The sequence below is a fragment of the Callorhinus ursinus genome, unplaced genomic scaffold (assembly GCF_003265705.2).
Source record: "Callorhinus ursinus isolate GAN/ISIS: 27379988/994484 unplaced genomic scaffold, GSC_fseal_2.0 scaffold60, whole genome shotgun sequence".
Lineage (NCBI taxonomy): Eukaryota > Metazoa > Chordata > Mammalia > Carnivora > Otariidae > Callorhinus > Callorhinus ursinus.
The window spans coordinates 8,170,041-8,187,932 of record NW_027397122.1 but is presented as its reverse complement, the minus strand read 5'-3'; the positions used below and the strand labels follow the sequence as shown (position 1 = coordinate 8,187,932).

At 55.7% G+C, this 17,892-nt stretch overlaps 1 protein-coding gene and 2 non-coding genes across 10 annotated transcripts; all 3 read right to left on the bottom strand.

Annotated features, from left to right (window-relative positions):
- Positions 1-8,125: 8,125 nt before the first annotated feature.
- On the bottom strand, positions 8,126-16,625 carry TBRG4 (transforming growth factor beta regulator 4). Of its 8 annotated transcripts, none has more exons than XM_073885008.1 (12): positions 16,538-16,625; positions 15,947-16,057; positions 14,889-15,352; positions 12,375-12,698; positions 11,728-11,899; positions 11,298-11,455; positions 10,672-10,782; positions 9,758-9,902; positions 9,263-9,508; positions 9,023-9,134; positions 8,814-8,928; positions 8,126-8,370 (listed from the first exon to the last, which is right to left on the bottom strand). In XM_073885008.1, the coding sequence occupies exons 3-12, from the start codon at positions 15,300-15,302 to the stop codon at positions 8,269-8,271; spliced, it is 1,899 nt and encodes a 632-aa protein (XP_073741109.1). In that variant the 5' UTR covers positions 15,303-15,352; positions 15,947-16,057; positions 16,538-16,625; the 3' UTR covers positions 8,126-8,268. The 8 variants fall into 8 exon arrangements, with proteins under 8 accessions (XP_073741109.1, XP_073741108.1, XP_025708923.1 ...); XM_073885007.1 differs by having other exon boundaries at positions 8,814-8,950; positions 15,914-16,057; positions 16,502-16,609; XM_025853138.2 differs by having other exon boundaries at positions 15,914-16,057; positions 16,502-16,609.
- LOC112809818 (small nucleolar RNA SNORA5) lies at positions 11,547-11,681 on the bottom strand. Its single transcript, XR_003204662.1, has one exon. It is a non-coding gene; the product is annotated as a small nucleolar RNA SNORA5 (small nucleolar RNA).
- Positions 12,069-12,206, bottom strand: LOC112809819 (small nucleolar RNA SNORA5). The gene has a single exon (XR_003204663.1). It is a non-coding gene; the product is annotated as a small nucleolar RNA SNORA5 (small nucleolar RNA).
- Positions 16,626-17,892: the final 1,267 nt, after the last annotated feature.

The following is a 17,892-nucleotide window of genomic DNA, read 5'->3' as shown; positions in this document are numbered from 1 at the left end:
CACACCATCCGCCCACCCACAGCATCCCGCAGGGTAGTCCACCCAGCGAGACAGAGTGCTCCTATGTTCAAAGTAGGGAACATTCCCCAAGAGAGATCAAACCTTGGACCATAAAACCAACATCAACACGTCTAAAATAACTGAAATCACAGTGTTTGTATTCAGACCACAATGGACTCCAACAAAATAAATCACAGCAAGACAACAGGAAAATCTCCAAACACTGGGAAGAAAACCACACTCTTGTAAATGATCCATGGGCCAAAGGGGAAGTACTTCGGGGAGCTTTTTTAAAAACACAGAACTGAACCAAATAAAAATAATACAAAACATCAAAGTATGTGGTCTGCAGCTAAAGCAGTGCTGAGAGGGGTATTTATAGCACATCAGAAGGAGGCAAGACCTCAAAATCATTGAAGTTCCTGCCTCATGAAATTCCTGCCTCATGACAGGAAAAGAGCAAAATAAAATCAAAACAAGCAGAAAGAAGGAAATAATAAAGTCAAGAGCAGAAATCAATGAAATTGAAAGCAGGAAATCAATGAAACAAACAAAATGGTTCTGAGAAGAATTAATAAGATTGATAAACCCCTAGCAAGACTGACAACCTTAAGAGGAGAGAAGACACAAATGCCCAGTATCAGAGTGCCCTGGCGGCTGGATGCTTAATTCTGTGTCAGCCTGACTGGGCCACAGGATGCCCGGACGGCTGGTAAGATTCTGTTTCTGGGAGTGCCAGCGTGATGTCTGAAATCCCTGGAGGCAAGAAGAAAATTAAAATCTACCAAATTCGAGCAAGCAAAATGAAGTAGATAATATGAACAGTCCTGGAACCATGAAAGAAATTTAATTTTTCATTTAAAAGCTTACCCAAAGAAATGTTCAGGCCCAGATGATTTCACTGAAGAATTCTACCAAGCATGTAAAGTAGAATTAACATCAATTTTAAGCAATTTCTTCCAGAAAACAAAAGATGAAGGAACATATCCTAACTCATTTCCTGAGACAAATTTAAATACTGTACCCAAACCAAAGATAGTACCAGAAACAAACAAACGACCAAGAAACTACAGACAATATCTCCCATGAACTTAGGCGCAAAAAAATCTCAACAAAATATTGGCATATCAAATCTGACACTGTATAAAAAGAATTATACAACCATGGCCAGATGGAATTTATTCCAGGTGTGCATGGACGGTTCAACATTTGAAAATCATTTGGAACAATCCACCATACCAACAAGCTAAAGAAAAACTATGTGATCGTATTGAGTGACACATAACCCATCTGACATAACCCAACAGCCGTTCAGATCGCTAAAAACTTCTCAGCAAGTTAAAATGAACTTGATTAAGACCATATGCAAAAGCCTTACAGCGAACACCGTGCTTGACGGTGAAAGACCGAATGCTTCCTAGGGCTGAGGCGAGAAAGGGCATCTGCTCCTGGCCCTGTCTTCCACACAGGGCTGGGGGCTCTAAGCCCACAGCGAGGCAAGAAAAGAATTAAGGGCAGCCAGACTTCTAGAATGAAAGCATGAGGCGCTCCACTGGCCAGCTTCCCAGCGAAACCGGTGGGAATAATACAACAAACAGTTAAAGCTCCTGGAAATGGTCTGATGGGCAAACAAATGAAGAAAGAGCTATCGAAGAAAATGGGTGCCGAGTTATTTATTTTTTTAAAGATCTATTTATTTGAGAGAGAGAGAGAGAGAGAGCACATGTGTATGGGAGGAGGGGCAGAGGGAGAGAACCTCAAGCAGACTCTGCATAGAATGCAGAGCCTGATGTGGGGCTTGATCTCATGACCTGAGCTGAAACCAAGAGTTGGACACGACTGAGCCACCCAGGTGCCCTGTTCAAAGTTCAAAAGAAAGCAGAGCCAGTGGTATCTGAGCCAAGCTGCTCCTTCCCTCCCCTCTCCCTGCTCACCAAGCTAGAGAAGCTACCCGACTGCTGGGGCCAAGAACACAGGCCCCCAGTCACTTACCATTTCCTACCCTGTCCTGACACCTGCTGCTGAGGCTGAGTCCCAGGCAAGTGTGGCCGAGGTGGGGCTCCCTCTCTCTGTTTAGCCCCTGCTTGTGGGAGGGAGACTCTACCTTGGGCCTGACATGCTGAATATGCCGACCCGGTGGCCTCTCTACCAGCTCAAGGCCATGGTTCCAATCCAGAAGAGGCTGCTGTCCCCCCTCCACTGAGTGCTCAGCTCCCAGATTGGGGGTGTCTCTCACAAGCTTGCTTTGAGCCCTGGCTGAGATTTTGCCAGGCTATGAAGTGGATAGCTCCCAATCTCTTCCCACAGGAGCTGACTTCCCTTACAATAGAGCATGGGGAAGTTTCAGCCGAGGGTGCCCTCAGGACAGTGGGGGGTTGTGGTCAAAGGCATGTGGGAGGAGATTCAGAGAGGCAATGAGGCCACAGCCTAGAGAGCAGGCCAGGGTGACTGTGGGCACACCTATGTGCCTCCCGGAAGGAAAGCACCAGAGGCTGAACACTGCAGGGAAAAAGGAGCAGACTTCACCAAAATAGTCTAGCCAGTCCCCAGGCAAACAAGCAAATAACAGTAAGAAGCCCCAGAGGAGAGGGGGTGTTGGCCTTGGACCCAGAATTGTTATTTTATTAAAAATGCTCAATTTCCAACAAAAAATAACCAGGCACACAAAGAGAGGAAAGTATGACCCAGATTCTAGGAAGAAAGCGGGCAACAGGAACTGCCTATGAGAGTGACTAGATGACATATGTCACAAGGATTTCAAGGTACCTGTTATAAATATGCTCACGACTAAAGGAGAGCATGACTAAAGAAGTAAAGGAAGGTTTAATGATAAGGTTACATCAAGTAGAGAACATCCATAAAGCACAGAAATGAGGAAATTCACTTTAGGGGCTGACCAGAAGATTTGAACTGGCAGGAGAATTGGTGAACTTGAAGACAGATCGCAGGATATTATGCTAGCTGAAGAGAAAAAAAAAAAAATGAAAAGAGCCTCCAAGAAATATGGAACACATTAACTGCCCCCAACATACACATAATGGGAATACCAGGAGGAGAGAGAGAGAACTTTCAAAAAAGGCATGGCTGCAAACTTCCTATGTTGAAAACAGAAACCTCCCATACGTTCAGGAAGCTCAATGGACTTCAACTAGGATATATACGGACAGAGCTGCAAAGACATATAAAAAAATGCTAAAAGTCAAAGACAGAATCCTAAAAGCAGCAAAAATAATTAGGACTGGTACATTAGTTCATCAAGGTTGGAGGATTCAAGATCAGTATATAAAAATCAATTGTTGATCCCAAATAGCCAAAGCAATCTTGAGAAAGAACAAAACCTTGAGGTATCACGCTCCCACATTTTAAACTATACTACAAAGCAAATAAGTAATCAAAGTAAATCAACACAGTGTGGTACTGGCAGGAAACAGACACACACACTAATGGAACTGAATAGAGAGCCCAGAAATAAACCCACATTTATGGGGTCAATGAATCTATGACCTACAAGGCAAGAATATCCAATGGGGGAAAAGACAGTCTCTTCAACAGATGGTGTTGGGGAAAACTGGACAGCCACATGCAGAAGAATGAAACTGGACCACTTTCTTACACCACACACAAAAATAAAGGCAAAATGGACGGAAGACCTAAATGTTGAGACCTGAAGCCATAAAACTCCCAAAGGAGAGCACGGGCAGTAAATTTCTCTGACCTCGGTCTCAGCAATATTTTTTGGACCAGTCTCCTCAGGCAAGGGCAACAAAAGCTAAAATGAGACTGCACCAAGCTAAAAAGCTTGTGCACAGGAAGGAACCATCAACAAAACATAAAGGCAGCAGCCTACCTAGAGGGAGAAGGTATCTGCGAATCACACAACCAAGTAAGAGGTTAATATCCAAAATATATAAAGAACATGTACAAAAAAAAAAAAAAAAAAACCCAACAGGGGGCGCCTGGGTGGCTCAGTCGTTAAGCATCTGACTTCTGCTCAGGTCATGATCCCAAGGTTCTGGGATCCAGCCTCATATCAGGTTCCCTGCTTCTCCCTCTCCCACTCCCCTTGCTTATGTTCTTGCTATCGCTCTGTCAAATAAATAAAATCTTAAAAAAAAACCCCGACAACAAATACTGTGACTTAAAAATTGGCAGAGGATTTGAATAGATATTTCTCTAAAGAAGATGTCCAGATGGCCAACAGTAGCATGAAAAGATGCTTAGCATCACTCATCACCAGGGAAATACAACTCAAAACCACAGTGAGATACCACCTCACACCTGTCAGAATTGCTAGTATCAAAAAGAAAAAAATATTATGACAAGTGTTGGCAAGGACGTGCAGAAATTGGGACACTTGTGCAGTGTTGGTGGGAACACAAATTGGTGCAGCCACTCCACGGAGTGGAGGATCCTTGAGAAACTACAAAACAAATTGTAAAAAATCGAAAACCCAAAACACAAAGTGGAAACAGCTTCAAAGATAAACTGTTGGTTACCAGAGGAGGGAGGGATGGGGGGGGGGGATTAAACAGATGAAGGGGATTAAAGGCACAAACTTCCAGTTAGAAAATAAGTCAGAAGTATGTAATGTACTGCACAGAGAATATGGTCAATAATATTCTAAGAACTTCGGTGACAGATGGTAACTAGACTCATGGGGACCATTTCATAATGTATACAAACACTGAATCACCATGATGTACACCTGAAACTAACAGGATATTGTACATGAATTATACTTTGGGTAAAGATTCAATTGTATTTCTATAAATCTGTAATAATCCAAAATTGAAATAAAGAAAATGCCATGCCTAAGGACACCAAAAAAATAAAGTCCTTAGGAATCAGTTTAGCAAAGGACATTCAAAATTTTTAGTCTGAAGATTACAAAACACTGTTGAAATTAAAGAATGTCTAAATAAATGGGCAAACATGCCATATTCATGGATCAGAAGGCCTAAGGTGGTTCAGAAAGCACTCCTCAAACTGACGCAAGGCTTCCTTGCTATTCCTATCAGAATCTTGACTACTTCTTTGTAAGAATTGATAGGCTACTTCTAAAATTTGTATGCAGTTACGAGGGACCCAGAATAGTCAAAGCAACCTTGAAAACGTAGAATCTATTAAGACTCACATTTTAACAAATTCCAGTGTAGTTAAAAGTGTTGTATTTTCAGGCGTACAGTGTGAGTCAACACTTCCAGATTCGCTCAGTGCTCAAGAAAAGTGTACTTGGCCCTTCACCTCCTCCCCCATCCCCTGGCCACCTCCCCTCAGGTACACATTTGCTCTCTATAGTTAGGAGTCTGTTTTTTGGTTTGTCTCTTTTTTTCCTTTTTTGAATTCCATATAGGAGTGAAATCCTATGGTGTCTTTCTTAGTTCACTTAGCATAATATCCTCTAGCTCCATCCACATCATTGCAAATGGCAAGATTTCTTTTTTTTATGGCTGAATAATATCCCATTGAATATATATACACCATTTTCTTTATCCATTCATCAGGCAATGGACACTTGGGCTGCTTCCATAGTTTGGCTATTGTAAATGCTGCTGCTATAAACATAGGGGTGCATGTATCCCTTTGAATTCATGTTTTTGTCTTTGAGTAAATACCTAGTAGTGCAATTGCTGGGTCGTAGGGTAGCTCTATCTTTAACTTTCTGAGAAACCTCCATGCTGTTCCCCAGAGTGGCTGCACCAGCTTGCACTCCCACCAACAGTGCATGAGGGTTCCTCCCCTTTCTCCGCATCCTCCCAACAGCTGTTGTTCCCCGTTTTGTTAATTTTAGCCATTCTGACAGGTGTGAGGTGGTACCTCATTGTGGTTTTGTGTTTCCCTGATGAGTGATACTATCTTTTCATGTGTCTGTTGGCTGTCTGGATGTCTTAGGAGAAATGTCTGTTCATGGCCTCTGCCCATTTTTAAACTGTAAGGTTTTTTTTTTTTTTTTTTGGTGTTGAGTTCTTTATATACTTTAGACACTAATCCTTTATTGGATATCATCATCTGCAAATATCTCCTCCCATTCTGCAGGCTTTTAGTTTTGTTGGCTGTTTCCCTCACTGTGCAGAAGCTTTTTATTTTGAGGTAGTCTAGGACTCACACTTTCTAACTTCAAATGTCCTACAAAGCAACAATCAAGAGACAGAGGGATACTGACAGCCCAGAAATAACCCCAGACATCTGTGGCCAACTGAGTTTCAACCAAGGTGCCAAGACCATACAACGAGAAAAGAACTATCTTCTCAATATGGTGTTGGGATAACTGGAGAGTCACATGCAAAAGAATGAAGTTGACACTAAACACGTACCAAATACAAAACTTAACTCAAAACAGGTAATAACGTAAGGGCAAAATTACAAATTTTGTCTGTGTCTTCTTGGAAGACACAGGTATATTTTCAGGACCTAGATTCACCAAGGGATTTTGGGATATGACCCTCCAAAGCACAAGCAAAAGAAAAAAGAGTGGACCTCCCAGAAACTTCAATCTTTGTGGCCGCAAGGACACCATCAAGAAAGTGAAAATACAATCCACAAATGGGAATAAGCATTTGCAAATCCTTTCTCCAACGAGGGACTGGTTTCTAGAACATACTTTTACAACTCAGATGACCCAAGTAAAACCGAGACACAGAATCAGAATAGGTATTCCTCCAAAGATGACGCAAATGGACAGTAAGCACGTGTGAGGATAGAGAGATCACTGGTTGTCGTGGAAACGCACATCAAGCTGGCTAGAATGAAGAGGGCTCCCCAGCACTGGCCACAGGGGGAGACGCACCACCTTCTGGAATCCTAGCCACATCTGTGAGGACGCATGGTGAGCACGCAGCAGACCTCAGGGCTCCTCTCTGCTGGCGGGAACGCACGACGGCCCAGTGACAGCCGAGCTCCCGGGCATTCATCCGAGCACTGGGGTTCCCGCCATCCTTGTGGGCAGGGCTGAGCCATCTAACTGCAGGGGCAGGGCAGGACTGGCACAGGGAACCCTCTCATGAGCCCCTGAGGGAGCTAGTGCACATCCAACCAGAGGGCCACGCAGATTCCTCTACAGGAAGGTCTTGAAGCCAGGATAGGAATGGAGAACAGAGGGGTGGCAGCCAGCAAGGGGGAAGCGTGGGTATAGAAGGCACAAGGGTCCTGCCTGGGGACTCCCATCCCCGTCAGTGTCCCGGTGCAACACCCGCCAGTGCTATGAGAGGTCACCGATGAGGAAACTGGGAGAACAAAGATACCATGTCCCTTCTCACAAGCGCAAAGGGACCAGAGCGTCTCCCGTGGAGGCCGGTGGTCCCGAGCAGTGCACAGGACGAGCTTGTGCGTCCTCAGCGGGCCCTCCGAGAGGCCCTGGCACCTGCCCACGGCAGTCCTTCACCGTGGCATGTCCTCCCGGCTCCTTCATCTTGCCCGGGCCACCGTGGCTGTGCCCTCCCACCTGGTGAAGGACGGCCACCAGCCTGTGCAAACGTGTCCGACGGCTCCCCGTCCACCCCCAGGCGAGCTGCAAGTGTCAGGAAGAGACCCCTCTGGAGGTGTGGGGAATGGCTGGCCTGGGGACCCAGGGTGGAGGTGGCGCTTCTCCCCGGCTCCCTCCCCCACCCTGAGCCGCAGGGGGCAAACAGCAGTGGTCACCCTCTTGTCTGCTCCACCTACGAAGTCTCCAACGAGGGACCGGGAGGGAGGCACACTGTTCTTCCCAGCGTCTGGGGGTGTGGCGGCAAAAGAGGGTCAGGGCGCGCAGGCACACGACACCAGGCCCCCCTGGCCTGGCTGGGATGGCAGGGCGGGGTCGCCAGCCCCGCTGTGTCAGCTGAGCGCTCTTTCCTCTGCTCTGGACCTAGTGTCAGCCCGGCTCCTTGGGGTCCCCCTGCTCCCGCGACCACGGGCACGAGAACCTCCCAGGACGACTGTGCTCAGTACCCACACCGCCACGAGAACCCCAAGCCACATGCTCAAAACCCAGGGGCCTGCCCAGGAAGGTCCTCATGGCCCCAAGATTGGAAGCGTGGGGCTCGATCCGTGCCGGTGCACCGTGCGCGCAGTAGCGGGGACCAGCCAGCCACGCCGACAGCAGGGCGGAGAGTGGTGATGGGGACAAAGGCCGGGGCGCCTCCTGGTGTTGAAAACCAAAGTCACAGGTTTATTGGCCACGGGAGGCAGGAGCTGCCGGCAAGCTCGCGCAGGGACGTTGTGTCCAAGGGGCCCTGGTCAGGCCTTGGGGGAGCCCGGCCCCCCACGAACATGGTCCACGGCTCGGGACGGTCACTTGGCCAGCTCCTCTGCCACTGCTTTCCGCATCTTGTCCTTCAGGTAGGCGCCCTTCTGCCATTCAGACCTGAGTTCCAGCCACTCGTAGTACGGGACCTGCGGGGAGGGCGTGGGGACCCCTGCTCTGCACCCGCACCCCTGGCTCCCAAACCCACAGAGCTGTAGGACTGTGGCCAGGGAAGACGCCCCGCTTGCCTCAGTGCTCAGAGATACAGGGCCCTGATCCTTGCGGCCAGGGATCCCAGAGTCCGTGGCACCCCAGAACAACTTTTTAATTTTTAAAGATTGTTAAAGACAGAAATCCACCCAAGATATAAATGTGACCAAACCGTCATGCGGTATTTAAGGACACTCCCGCGTCCTCTGGCCTGTACGGGACAGTGCACTCTGGGGCTGGCGCGCAGACCTGGTCTGCAAGGCCCTGAGCGGATCCCAGGAACTGCGGCCCGAGATACCACCTTCCGAGCTTCCCTTTCTCCCGTGTGAAGGGGGGACCCTGGCGTAGCCAGCCTCCGGGGCTGGGCCCCGACAGTACTCACGTCCACCACCAGGAAGCCAGCGGCCCGCACGTGGCGCCGGGCCAGCGCGAAGCGCCCCAGCAAGTCTCGGCTCCGGCTGCCATAGTTGGGGAACTCCCACCGCAGGAAGGCCAGCCTGGAGGGGAAGGGGCACGGAGCTCGAGCGGAGTACACTCCCTAGGGCCCTCGGAGGGAGGAGGGGGCCCCAGAGAAGCAGCGTGGCTGCCTACCTCTTGGCCCCGGGGGGCAGCGGCTGGCTCCCAGAGGGTGGGGCGAGATGAGGGGCCACGAAGTCCCTGGGGGGCAGGAACTGGCTTTCAGAGTCCAGCAGCACCTCGGCGTCTAGGGAGGGGTGTGGGTGCACATGTTGGGGACTGTCCCTGGGGGCGCAGGGCCCTCCTCACAGCAGAGGGGCCAAACAAGCAGCAGCCCTGTGGCCGTCAGCAGGGGGAGCGTGGGGAGGGCCTCACCCAGGACCCAGCCGTACTGTGTGGGCACCATGAAGCTGCCCCTGCTGCTGCCCTCCAGCAGTCCCTTCAGCGTGTCCTGCAGCTCCTTCTGCAAGGGGGTCACCTTCCTGTCGAGAGCTGAGAGTCTGGGGACCAGGGCTGAGGCTGGCAGATGGGGGCCGGTGTACTCTGGGTGCTCCAGCTGGGCGCTAGCATTGATGTGGAGCAGCTTCTGGAAGGTGCTCTGATCCTTCGGGGACCCGCCCTCTGAGGCAGAAGACAGCGTGAGAAGAAAGGGGGAGCTGAGGGCGGCACCGGGGTGGAGGGACATGCGGGCCAGGTGGGGGACAACGGCACCCTGCCCCCGTGCTGTCCCCTGAACTACATGCGTCACCAGGAGGGGGTCTGTGGGCTACCCACAGGGAGGGGGCGGAGGAGCAGCCAATGCCTGGTGAGCTCGGGGCGCTGCGCGGGCTCAGCATCACTTAGGAGAGGAGGGGACAGCCCGCCGCTCACCTAGGAAGTGGGTGTGCAGGTCAGGGCGCAACACGGCCTGCAGCTCTGCCTCCTGCACCTGCTGCAGCACGCACAGGGCCCACACCACGTCCACCTGCAGTGCTGGGTGCAGGCCCATCAGCGCTGAGCCCAGCTTCTCGTGAACCTGGGTGACGACAGGGTGGGCAGAGGGAGGGGGCTTCCCTCAGCGGCCGCCAACGTCCCCAGGCCAGCAGTGCTAAGGGCTCCCGAATGACTTGGCCGCACTGACGCCCAAAGCAGCTATGGGGGGATTCCTGCTGCTGCTCTCGGTCAGGCGTGGGGCAGCCCTTTGTAGAGAGTACCAGAAACTCTCCTCAGCACCCAGGGCCAACCCAGACAGCACGACCTTCAGGCAGACGTGCCGGCCCCTCCCAGCAGCAAGTCCGTGCCCCGAAATCACGTCTCCCTTAACGCGGCGAGCAGGCCCGAGGCCAGGGACATGCTTCTGGCCTTGAGGGGAGTTGGAGGCTATGAAAGGAGCCACAGCTGGCCTGCTGGGGTGGTGCCACATGGAGGCCCAGGGTCAAAGCCGGTGGTGCACACGCGGGGCGCCTCACCCCTGCATGGATGCACTCTGCACGGTGGCCTGCACAGCACGCAGCCCTGCCAGCAGCGTCAGCGGGGCATTCAGGAAGCCTCAGGAACGGAGACCAGGGGTCCCCCACCCCTGACTGTGTGGCGAGTGAGCCGGCCGACACCTCCTGAGCAGCAGCTGTTCTGGGCCACAGAGCAGGCGTGGGGGATTGCACGTCTTTGGTGCCCAGACAATGTGTGCCATGTGGCTCTAGCTGGCCCCCATGCAGAAGTCCAGCCTGAAGCTGCACCCCAGGAGCCCTGCGGCAGCCGGCAAACCAAGGGAAGAGAATGGGAGAGCAAGGGTGCACAGACCGTACCAGGCTGAAGAACTGGTCCTCCCGCTCCGGGTGGAAGTTCAGATGCGCGAAGGCCAGGAGCACGTTGCACAGGTGCGGCACCGGGATGGTCTGGGCTCTGTCCAGGACGTGCTAGGCCGGCCACATGAAGCGGAGGACAGCGTAAGACGGACCCGTCCCTCCCGCAGGACGCGTGACCCCAGCTACCTGGGACCACCTAGACCTTCCCTGGCAGCAGCTGCCATCCCCCAGAGGCTGGGACCCTAGAGAGCCTCCCGGCAGAGGCTCTAGAAATGTTGCACCCCCCCCCCGGGCACAGCCTCAAGCAGCTGCAGGCAAACATAAGCATCTTTCCTCGCTGCTGTTCTGGGAGCTGTGAGCTGAGAGCCTGGCCGTCCATACTACTCCCTGCGACAGCCACCCAAAGACATAAATTCCTCCCAAGGTCAGTGAGAGGACAAAGGACACCATCCTCACCCATTTCGTCTGCACCACTTAATGACCCAGGGAGGAACCCCCGACCTGCAACTAGGCAGTGTGTCTGGCCGGCTGTGCCTCCCTGATGGAAGGGGCAGGGAACCCGCTCCTTGAGGGGGTCAGGCCCACAGGCCATTCCAGCCCAGGCTGCAGGGCTCTGCCCGGCTCACCTGGACGAAGGCCTCAAATAGAGGCCCGCTGAGCCACTTGAGGAGGGCGAAGGACTTGGCACAGCGGGCCACCTCGCCGGACGTCAGGCTGGGCGTGTGGGGTAGCAGGTCGGCAGCCAGGCGCTGGAACACCTGGGGCTGCTGGAAGCCAAGTTTGCCTTCGGGACAGAGCAAGCACAGGGTTCACCCCGTGAGGGTCGGCAGGCTGCCCTGGGAGCCACCCAGCCACCCCAGCCTGGTCTGGGGGCGAGGTGTCCGTGACCAAATTTATCCCTGAGGCCCAGCACGGGGGATCAGGGCCCATGGGTCACAGCGTTTCTGTGGCAGCCTTTCGGGCCAGTGCAAGCCATGGGGCGGGCGGGCACCGAATTTGACACAGCTGCGGCCAGAGCGCCCTCTCCCCCCACTGCTCCCGGTGGCAAGGGCTCACCGTAGGCGTATGCCAGGTCCAAGAGTATGCCTTTCGTCAGGGAGAAGGGCTTCTGGACCAGGTGGTAAGAGATGGCTCGCAGCAAGGGCACGCAGCGCCGGTTCTGAGTGGCCAGCGTGACCAGCACCTTCCGCAGCTCGTCGGGGCCGAATTGTTCTACCAGCTCCAGGCACTGTCAATCACAGCCGGCAGGGGTCAGCTGGACGGCCGAGGCCAGGGCTCCCAGGCAGCGCTGTATGGCCCCTGTGGGACAGCGACTGGACCTGAGCTCACTAACCCCAGGCCCCGGCCGTGTGGGGCCTGCCTCAGCTCCCAGCCGGGGAACCCCCGGGCCCGGGGCGCCCTGTCTGCAGCCAGACTTATCCCCAGGTCCCAGCATAGGGGGACCCGGGGCCCATGAGCCGCAGGGCTTGCTGTGGCAGCCATCTGGGCCAGCGCCCACTACAATGGGAACAGGGGCTGAATTTGACTTGACTGCAGGGCAGGAGTGGGGGCATGACATCACCAGGAAGCGCCAGCCTGGAGCCAGGCCACTGGCCGGCCCAGGTTACACGCACAAGGTAGTTTTAGAGAAGATGAGGCACGCCAGGCTCATCAGCATGGCCACTGAGCATGCTTGTGGCTGCCCAGGCCTCCTGCCCCAGTACCTTGTCCTCCAGGCGGTTCATCAGCGGCTCCGACAGGGGCCCTGTCTTGGCCATCATGGCCACCACCATGCGGCCATCTTCGATTTCTGCCCAGCGCCGCTCCAAGTGCACGAGCAGCTCGGCCAGCAGCTCCTGGGAGCCCCGCTCCTGCATGTAGGTGGCGCTGGACTCTGCCAGGAAGGCCAGGTGCTTGTACTTGAGCCTGCGCATGCGCCACCGTACCTCCTGCTCCACCGACTGCAGCTCCTTGCAGGCCGCCGGGAGCGCCAGTGCGTAGAGGCTCCGGAGCAGCCTCACGAGGGGTCCGTGCCAGACCGAGGCTATCTGGGCGGGGAGGACACAGGGAAGTCACACCTGAGAGCCGACCTGTCCCGTGCCAGGGGTCTGGGCTGGAAGCTGCCTGCCCAGCACGGCTCCCCACCCACTGCTGGAAGGCGTGCGGCACTTCCGGCAGCCCGCCCCACTCCGCCAGCTGTCGGAGCCACCTGCACATAAGAGCTCTGCGCGAGAAGGGCAATTCCCCTCGGCTTTCCCCAATGCAGATTCCACGGAGGTGGCCGGTTACACAGAGACCTGGCCACGGATCTGCACGGTGGGCACGCCTGACAAGTGCCCTCTTGCACGTGCAGACCCAAACCCAAGCAAGCCGTCAGGTCCAGAAGTCAGGGGAAAGCCTGCAGGGCTGACTCAGGGTCACATTCTGTCAACCTGCTGGTTCTTTTGCTGGCAGTGACGTGACGATTGTTAGCTGTCAGACATGCTGACTTTTCTTGGGCAAACAACTGCTCTACCGAGTCTGAGAAGCCCCGAACCCTAAACCCCTCTTCTCCAGCGGAGCAGTCCTATAGCTCCTGAGAACATTGCGTCTCTCAGGAACGCCGATGAGAGCGAAGCCGACACGCTGCAGAGCAGGTCCAGGTGCCGGCGCCCCGCTGCCCCACCCCGCCCCTCCTCCCCAAGGCGTGAAGCCCCACAAAGCAGCCCTGGCATATGTGGGCAAGAGGAGGCCCAGCTGCCCCTACACCCCCAGGCGTCAGGGAAGAGAGGCCGGCTGTTCACCTGCCACCACCATCGTCACCTCAGGCACCCACAGCCTGTGAGGCTTCACCCCACACACAGTGTCCCCAAAGCCCCATGCCGGCGGCGCCACCATCTCCCTCCCTCCTCGGGGGCTGCTTCTGACAAGGGGGACCCCGCTGTTCCCAGCAGGGCGTGTTTCCAGGGGGCCCCTCCAGCCTGGCTTACACCCTTGCAGAGGCCCCACAGGGGAGGCAGGACCCGGGTGTTCATGGGGGGCTCTGTCGGCAGCACTGAGCCTCTAACTCTGCCCCTTCTGGTGGGGCCGCTCCCTGCATCTGTGAAATGGGACCACACAGAGGGGGTGCAGCGCCAACACGGGAGCCAGTGAAGGACTGGGAGGCCAGCAAGTGCAGAATTTGAGTCCGTATCAGGAAACCTGATGCCTGCACCTGTGCGTCTCCTGGATGGCAGGGCGACTTTTAAAAGGAAGCTTGGTCATCGTTCGCATTGTACTTTGTTCCCAGTTTGTTCTGGCCCATAAACTAGTTACAACATTCCCTCTCATCTCCTAAAACGTGCTTCAGTTATCTGTGTACCAAATAATAAATAACAATCAAGATCACAGTCTCAGAACAAGGAGCTCGATAAGGGATTAGATCGACAGCATCAGAGAGAAGTGACCTTCTGTCGTGACCCCAGTGCACGCACACGTTTCACTAAGACAGAAAACTCCATGACTCGATACTTCCCTTACCACTCTCGAGCGTTCTGACATTTTGTTAGCCTATCTTGTTAAAAAAACAGCCAGCCCCGCCCACTGCTTTCCTGCCCTGCAGTCCAGAAACTCCACCCTTGAACTATGAATCTCCTCCTAGTCACCTCTGATAACTGGATACAAGGCTCCGGTGCTCAGTGACAGAAGCATGTCTTCTTCCCTCCAGCGCGGAGCAGGGGAGGGAATGTGGGCTGACAAGGCCAGAGCCAACAACTGGTGTGCGCCACCCCCCCCCCCCCCCGCCGCCAGTGCCACACAGACAGGTCCCCCCTTCTCTCTGTACTCGCGGGTAAGGATCTGGCCAGCTGGATGATGGCCACGCTCAGCCCGGCTGTCTGGCACCCTTCATTAGCCCCTCAGCATCTCCTCCAGCATCAGGGGTGTGCTCACTGTGAGCCAGATACTGGAGGGGAGCTACCCAAGTCAGGATGGCCTGGCCAGGGAGAAAGCAACCCAGAAACGGAGAAAGACCAGCTCGCTTCCTGTGCGTCCATTTTCACGTCCCATTTGCTGCTTGGAAGAGAAGGACAGTAATAGTCACCTACTGGGGCTGTGAAGAGGATTAACAGAATAAAGACTCTACAAAATGAAAAACCACAGGATGTGGAGAACTAAGAAAGCAGCAGGGTTCCTGCCTATAGAAAGCGAGTGGCTGCTCTGGACTCCGATGCCACTGTTTTCTGCCCGTTGAACCCTCAGAGAACATTCTAGAAACCCACCTGGCCGTCGACAAGCTGGAGAAGCCGCTGAAAGCGGGCATCCTGCATGAGCAAGGCCTTGTACTCTGGCTTGTCAGAGAGCAGGCGAGAAAGCTGGATGAGCATGAGGGCTGCGTGGTTCTCCTGCAGGCAGTGACCACCATCGAGCAGCTCCAGGAGCTCCTCTGGCCGGCTGGCCTTTTGGATGAGCTGGTCCACCTCTTGCTGCTCTGGCCTGGTGGTGAACACTTGTTCCTTCTCTGAGAGCCCTGACAAGGAACCTGGGAAGTGGGAACTGGGTGAGGTAGCTGAGGAAGTCAGAGTCCTGGGGGTGACCTGGGTAAATCTCAGCCGGCCAACTGGAGCCACGGCAGGGGCCACAAGGGAGGCCTCCCTCAGGAGGCATGCGCATCGTTTCACCAGGCGAGCCGCCATGACGGGGGGCGCACAGGCAGGCACGACTGCTAACAAGTGGTCCCACAGCCCTGAAAAGACAAAGGAGAGAAAGGGGTGATGCAGGCAGAGCTCCTGACTCCCAGACATGAGAGCAGGACAGATGAAACCACGGCCACTCTCTCCACACCAGCGGGAACCTCGCCTTTCTGCCTGTCCCTGGGCACGCCAGTGCGTTCTGAAGCAAAAAGCTCACAGGCTTTTCGTTTCAGCGTAGAATGTGACCAAATACCCAAACGCAGGAGCATTACAGCTTGGGCTGTAGAGTGCCAGTCCTGGCTGTGCTTGGAACCACCTAGTTCAACAATCCAGACCGAGGCCTCCTAGGTGTGGCTCTGCAGGCATTCACTCTCTTACTTCAAAGGCACCCAGGATTAAGAATCGCTGACTTGGCAGAGACGCGGGACAAGACATTTTACGTCAAGCAGCTCCTGGAAAACCCAGGACATGTAATCCACGTCCCACAGCTTCACACCCGGACGACCTCCCTGCAGCACACTCCCACCTCCCACAGGCCCCGCACCTTCAGGAGAGCCCGGCAGGCCCTGCTGTTCCCCCTCTTGCCCCCGACACCCCAGGACCCAGGAAATCACCCTTCATGCCTCCACACCCAGGCGAGACGTTACCTCCAAGGACCCGTCACGCATCCTGCTGCTGCGGCCTCTACCCGCTCGCACCGTCTCGCACAGCAGGGCGATCCAACGGCCGGCGCACGGCAAGGGCCCGGGCCTCCCCTCCTGCCAAAGCAGAGAGCGCGTTCAACGCTGCTTCGATTTCCCGGAACTTGGCAACCGGCCGTCACGCTTCACTCGCCCACCAGCGCACCGCAGCTCTAAGACCCTCGGTCTGATCACCGAAAGGCGGAGGCTCCGGAGGGACGCGGGCCCAAAAGCAACGTCCCCCACCCCACGGCGCCCCGGCGGCGGGGCGTCTCCCCGCGGAAGACAACCCCGCCGCCTACGGAGGGAGCTGAGGTTCGGAGGCCCCACTGGGGTTAGGCGAACACCAGCCTCAAAGCCCGGCCCTCGGGGGCAGACAGAACACCCGCACCCGGGCCCGCGGGCCACCACGCGGGATGGCGGCGGAGGAGCGCGTGCGCACGGTCGGGCCGGGTCCCCGCCTCCAGCCCCAGGACCCCGACCCCCAGCAGCCCGGCGCGCCCTCCAGCCCTCAGGACTCACGCCCAGAATCCCCCTCCCCGCCGGCACCGGACATACGCAGCAGCCGCGAGGGCGACCGCTGACCTCCATGTGTCCCCGCACCGCCCTCGGCTCACGCCGCGCGGCGCGCTCGCTACGTCACTCGGAGCGCCGCCGGGAGCGAGCCTAGCCGCGGTCCGCCCGACCGGAAGTCATGCGCGCTACCCTTTCCGGCCGCCTGCCATCTTTGCTGAGGGCAGGCAGCCGGAAACCACGCTGGCTGCTCTTTTCTGGCTGGGTGCCATCTTTGCTGAGGGCACAAACTAGGAGATGGGAAGTAGGGGAGGGAGAGACGGGTTCAGGGAAAGTGGGAAGGGGGCAGAATGAGGCGCCCGGGACCCGGGGCTGAAGGCTGGGCGCGCTGCAGCCCGCCCCGGGTCCCCGTGAGGAGCGGCTGCAGGTGGAGACGGTGCCCGGCCGAGGTCGTGCGGAAATGCAGGCGCGGTGTGCCTGCGTCCTGCCAGGGTTTCTGTTTTCTGTAGAATTGTGGAATTTATGTGCAGTCTCTGGCTTGTAGGCGTGACCGTGTAATTTTGGAAAGCCTGAAGTGCGGGGAAGCGGAGCCCCGCGCACCTGAGGTCCGTGCGTGGTTACTGTCCCTTTGCGCCGCGTTCTCCCGGCTCCGTGCGGTTCGCCCCGGCCTGTGGTCGCCGGATTGCGGCTCCCGGTGTCCGTCAGAGTCCAGCGCCTCTCCCCGGAGCGCTCCCCGCCTCCCTCGGTCTCTCTAGCCGCTCCTACACATCGGGTGGGTCCCGGCGCCTTCCGACCCCCCAGTGGGGGCGTCGGCGGGGTCCCCCTTCCCGGGGGCGCGTCGGCGGGGTCCCCCCTTCCCGGGGGCCACCGGCGTGGCCCCTCCATCCCGGGAGGCCGTCGGCGGGGTCCCCCTTGCGCAGTCCTGTCGCTGCTCCTCCGGCCGCGAGTTTGTCGGAGTGCGCCCTGGCTGGTCCTGGAGAGCTGATGGGGCGGAGGCCGATTCGGACCTTGTGGGTCTGAAGGGACTACTTACTGTGCGCTCGCACCCGCTGGCCCGTCGGGCCGGCTGGCTATGGCTAGAAGCCGTTTCCTGCTTTTGAAGGCCGTGGCTGCGCGACCCTCTGGCCTCCTAGCTCCTCACGTTTCTGAGTCCAAAAGGTCGTCTGTGGTGTCAGTCCTCCTTCTCCTCCTTTCTTCCTCCTGTTCTTTCCTTCTCCTCCCTTCTTTCCTTTTTTTGTAAGTTATTTATTTGAGAGAGAGCGTAAGCATGAGGGGGTAGAGGGTCAGAGGGAGGCCGATGCGGGACTGGATCCCAGCACTCTGGGATCATGACCTGAGCCGAAGGCAGACGCTTAAGGACTGAGCGACCCAGGCGCCCTTAATTTAAAAAAAAAAAAAAA

Bases quoted from the DNA above. Each gene is read 5' to 3' on its own strand.
- TBRG4 (XM_073885005.1), bottom strand. The intron at 11,456-11,727 runs GTGAGCCCTTGC...TCTGTCCCGAAG, and splicing joins GGACCTGGCATACGCCTACG to GCAAACTTGGCTTCCAGCAG. The intron at 8,929-9,022 runs GTAGGCAGCCAC...CTTCCCCTCCAG, and splicing joins CTGCCCCCCGGGGCCAAGAG to GCTGGCCTTCCTGCGGTGGG.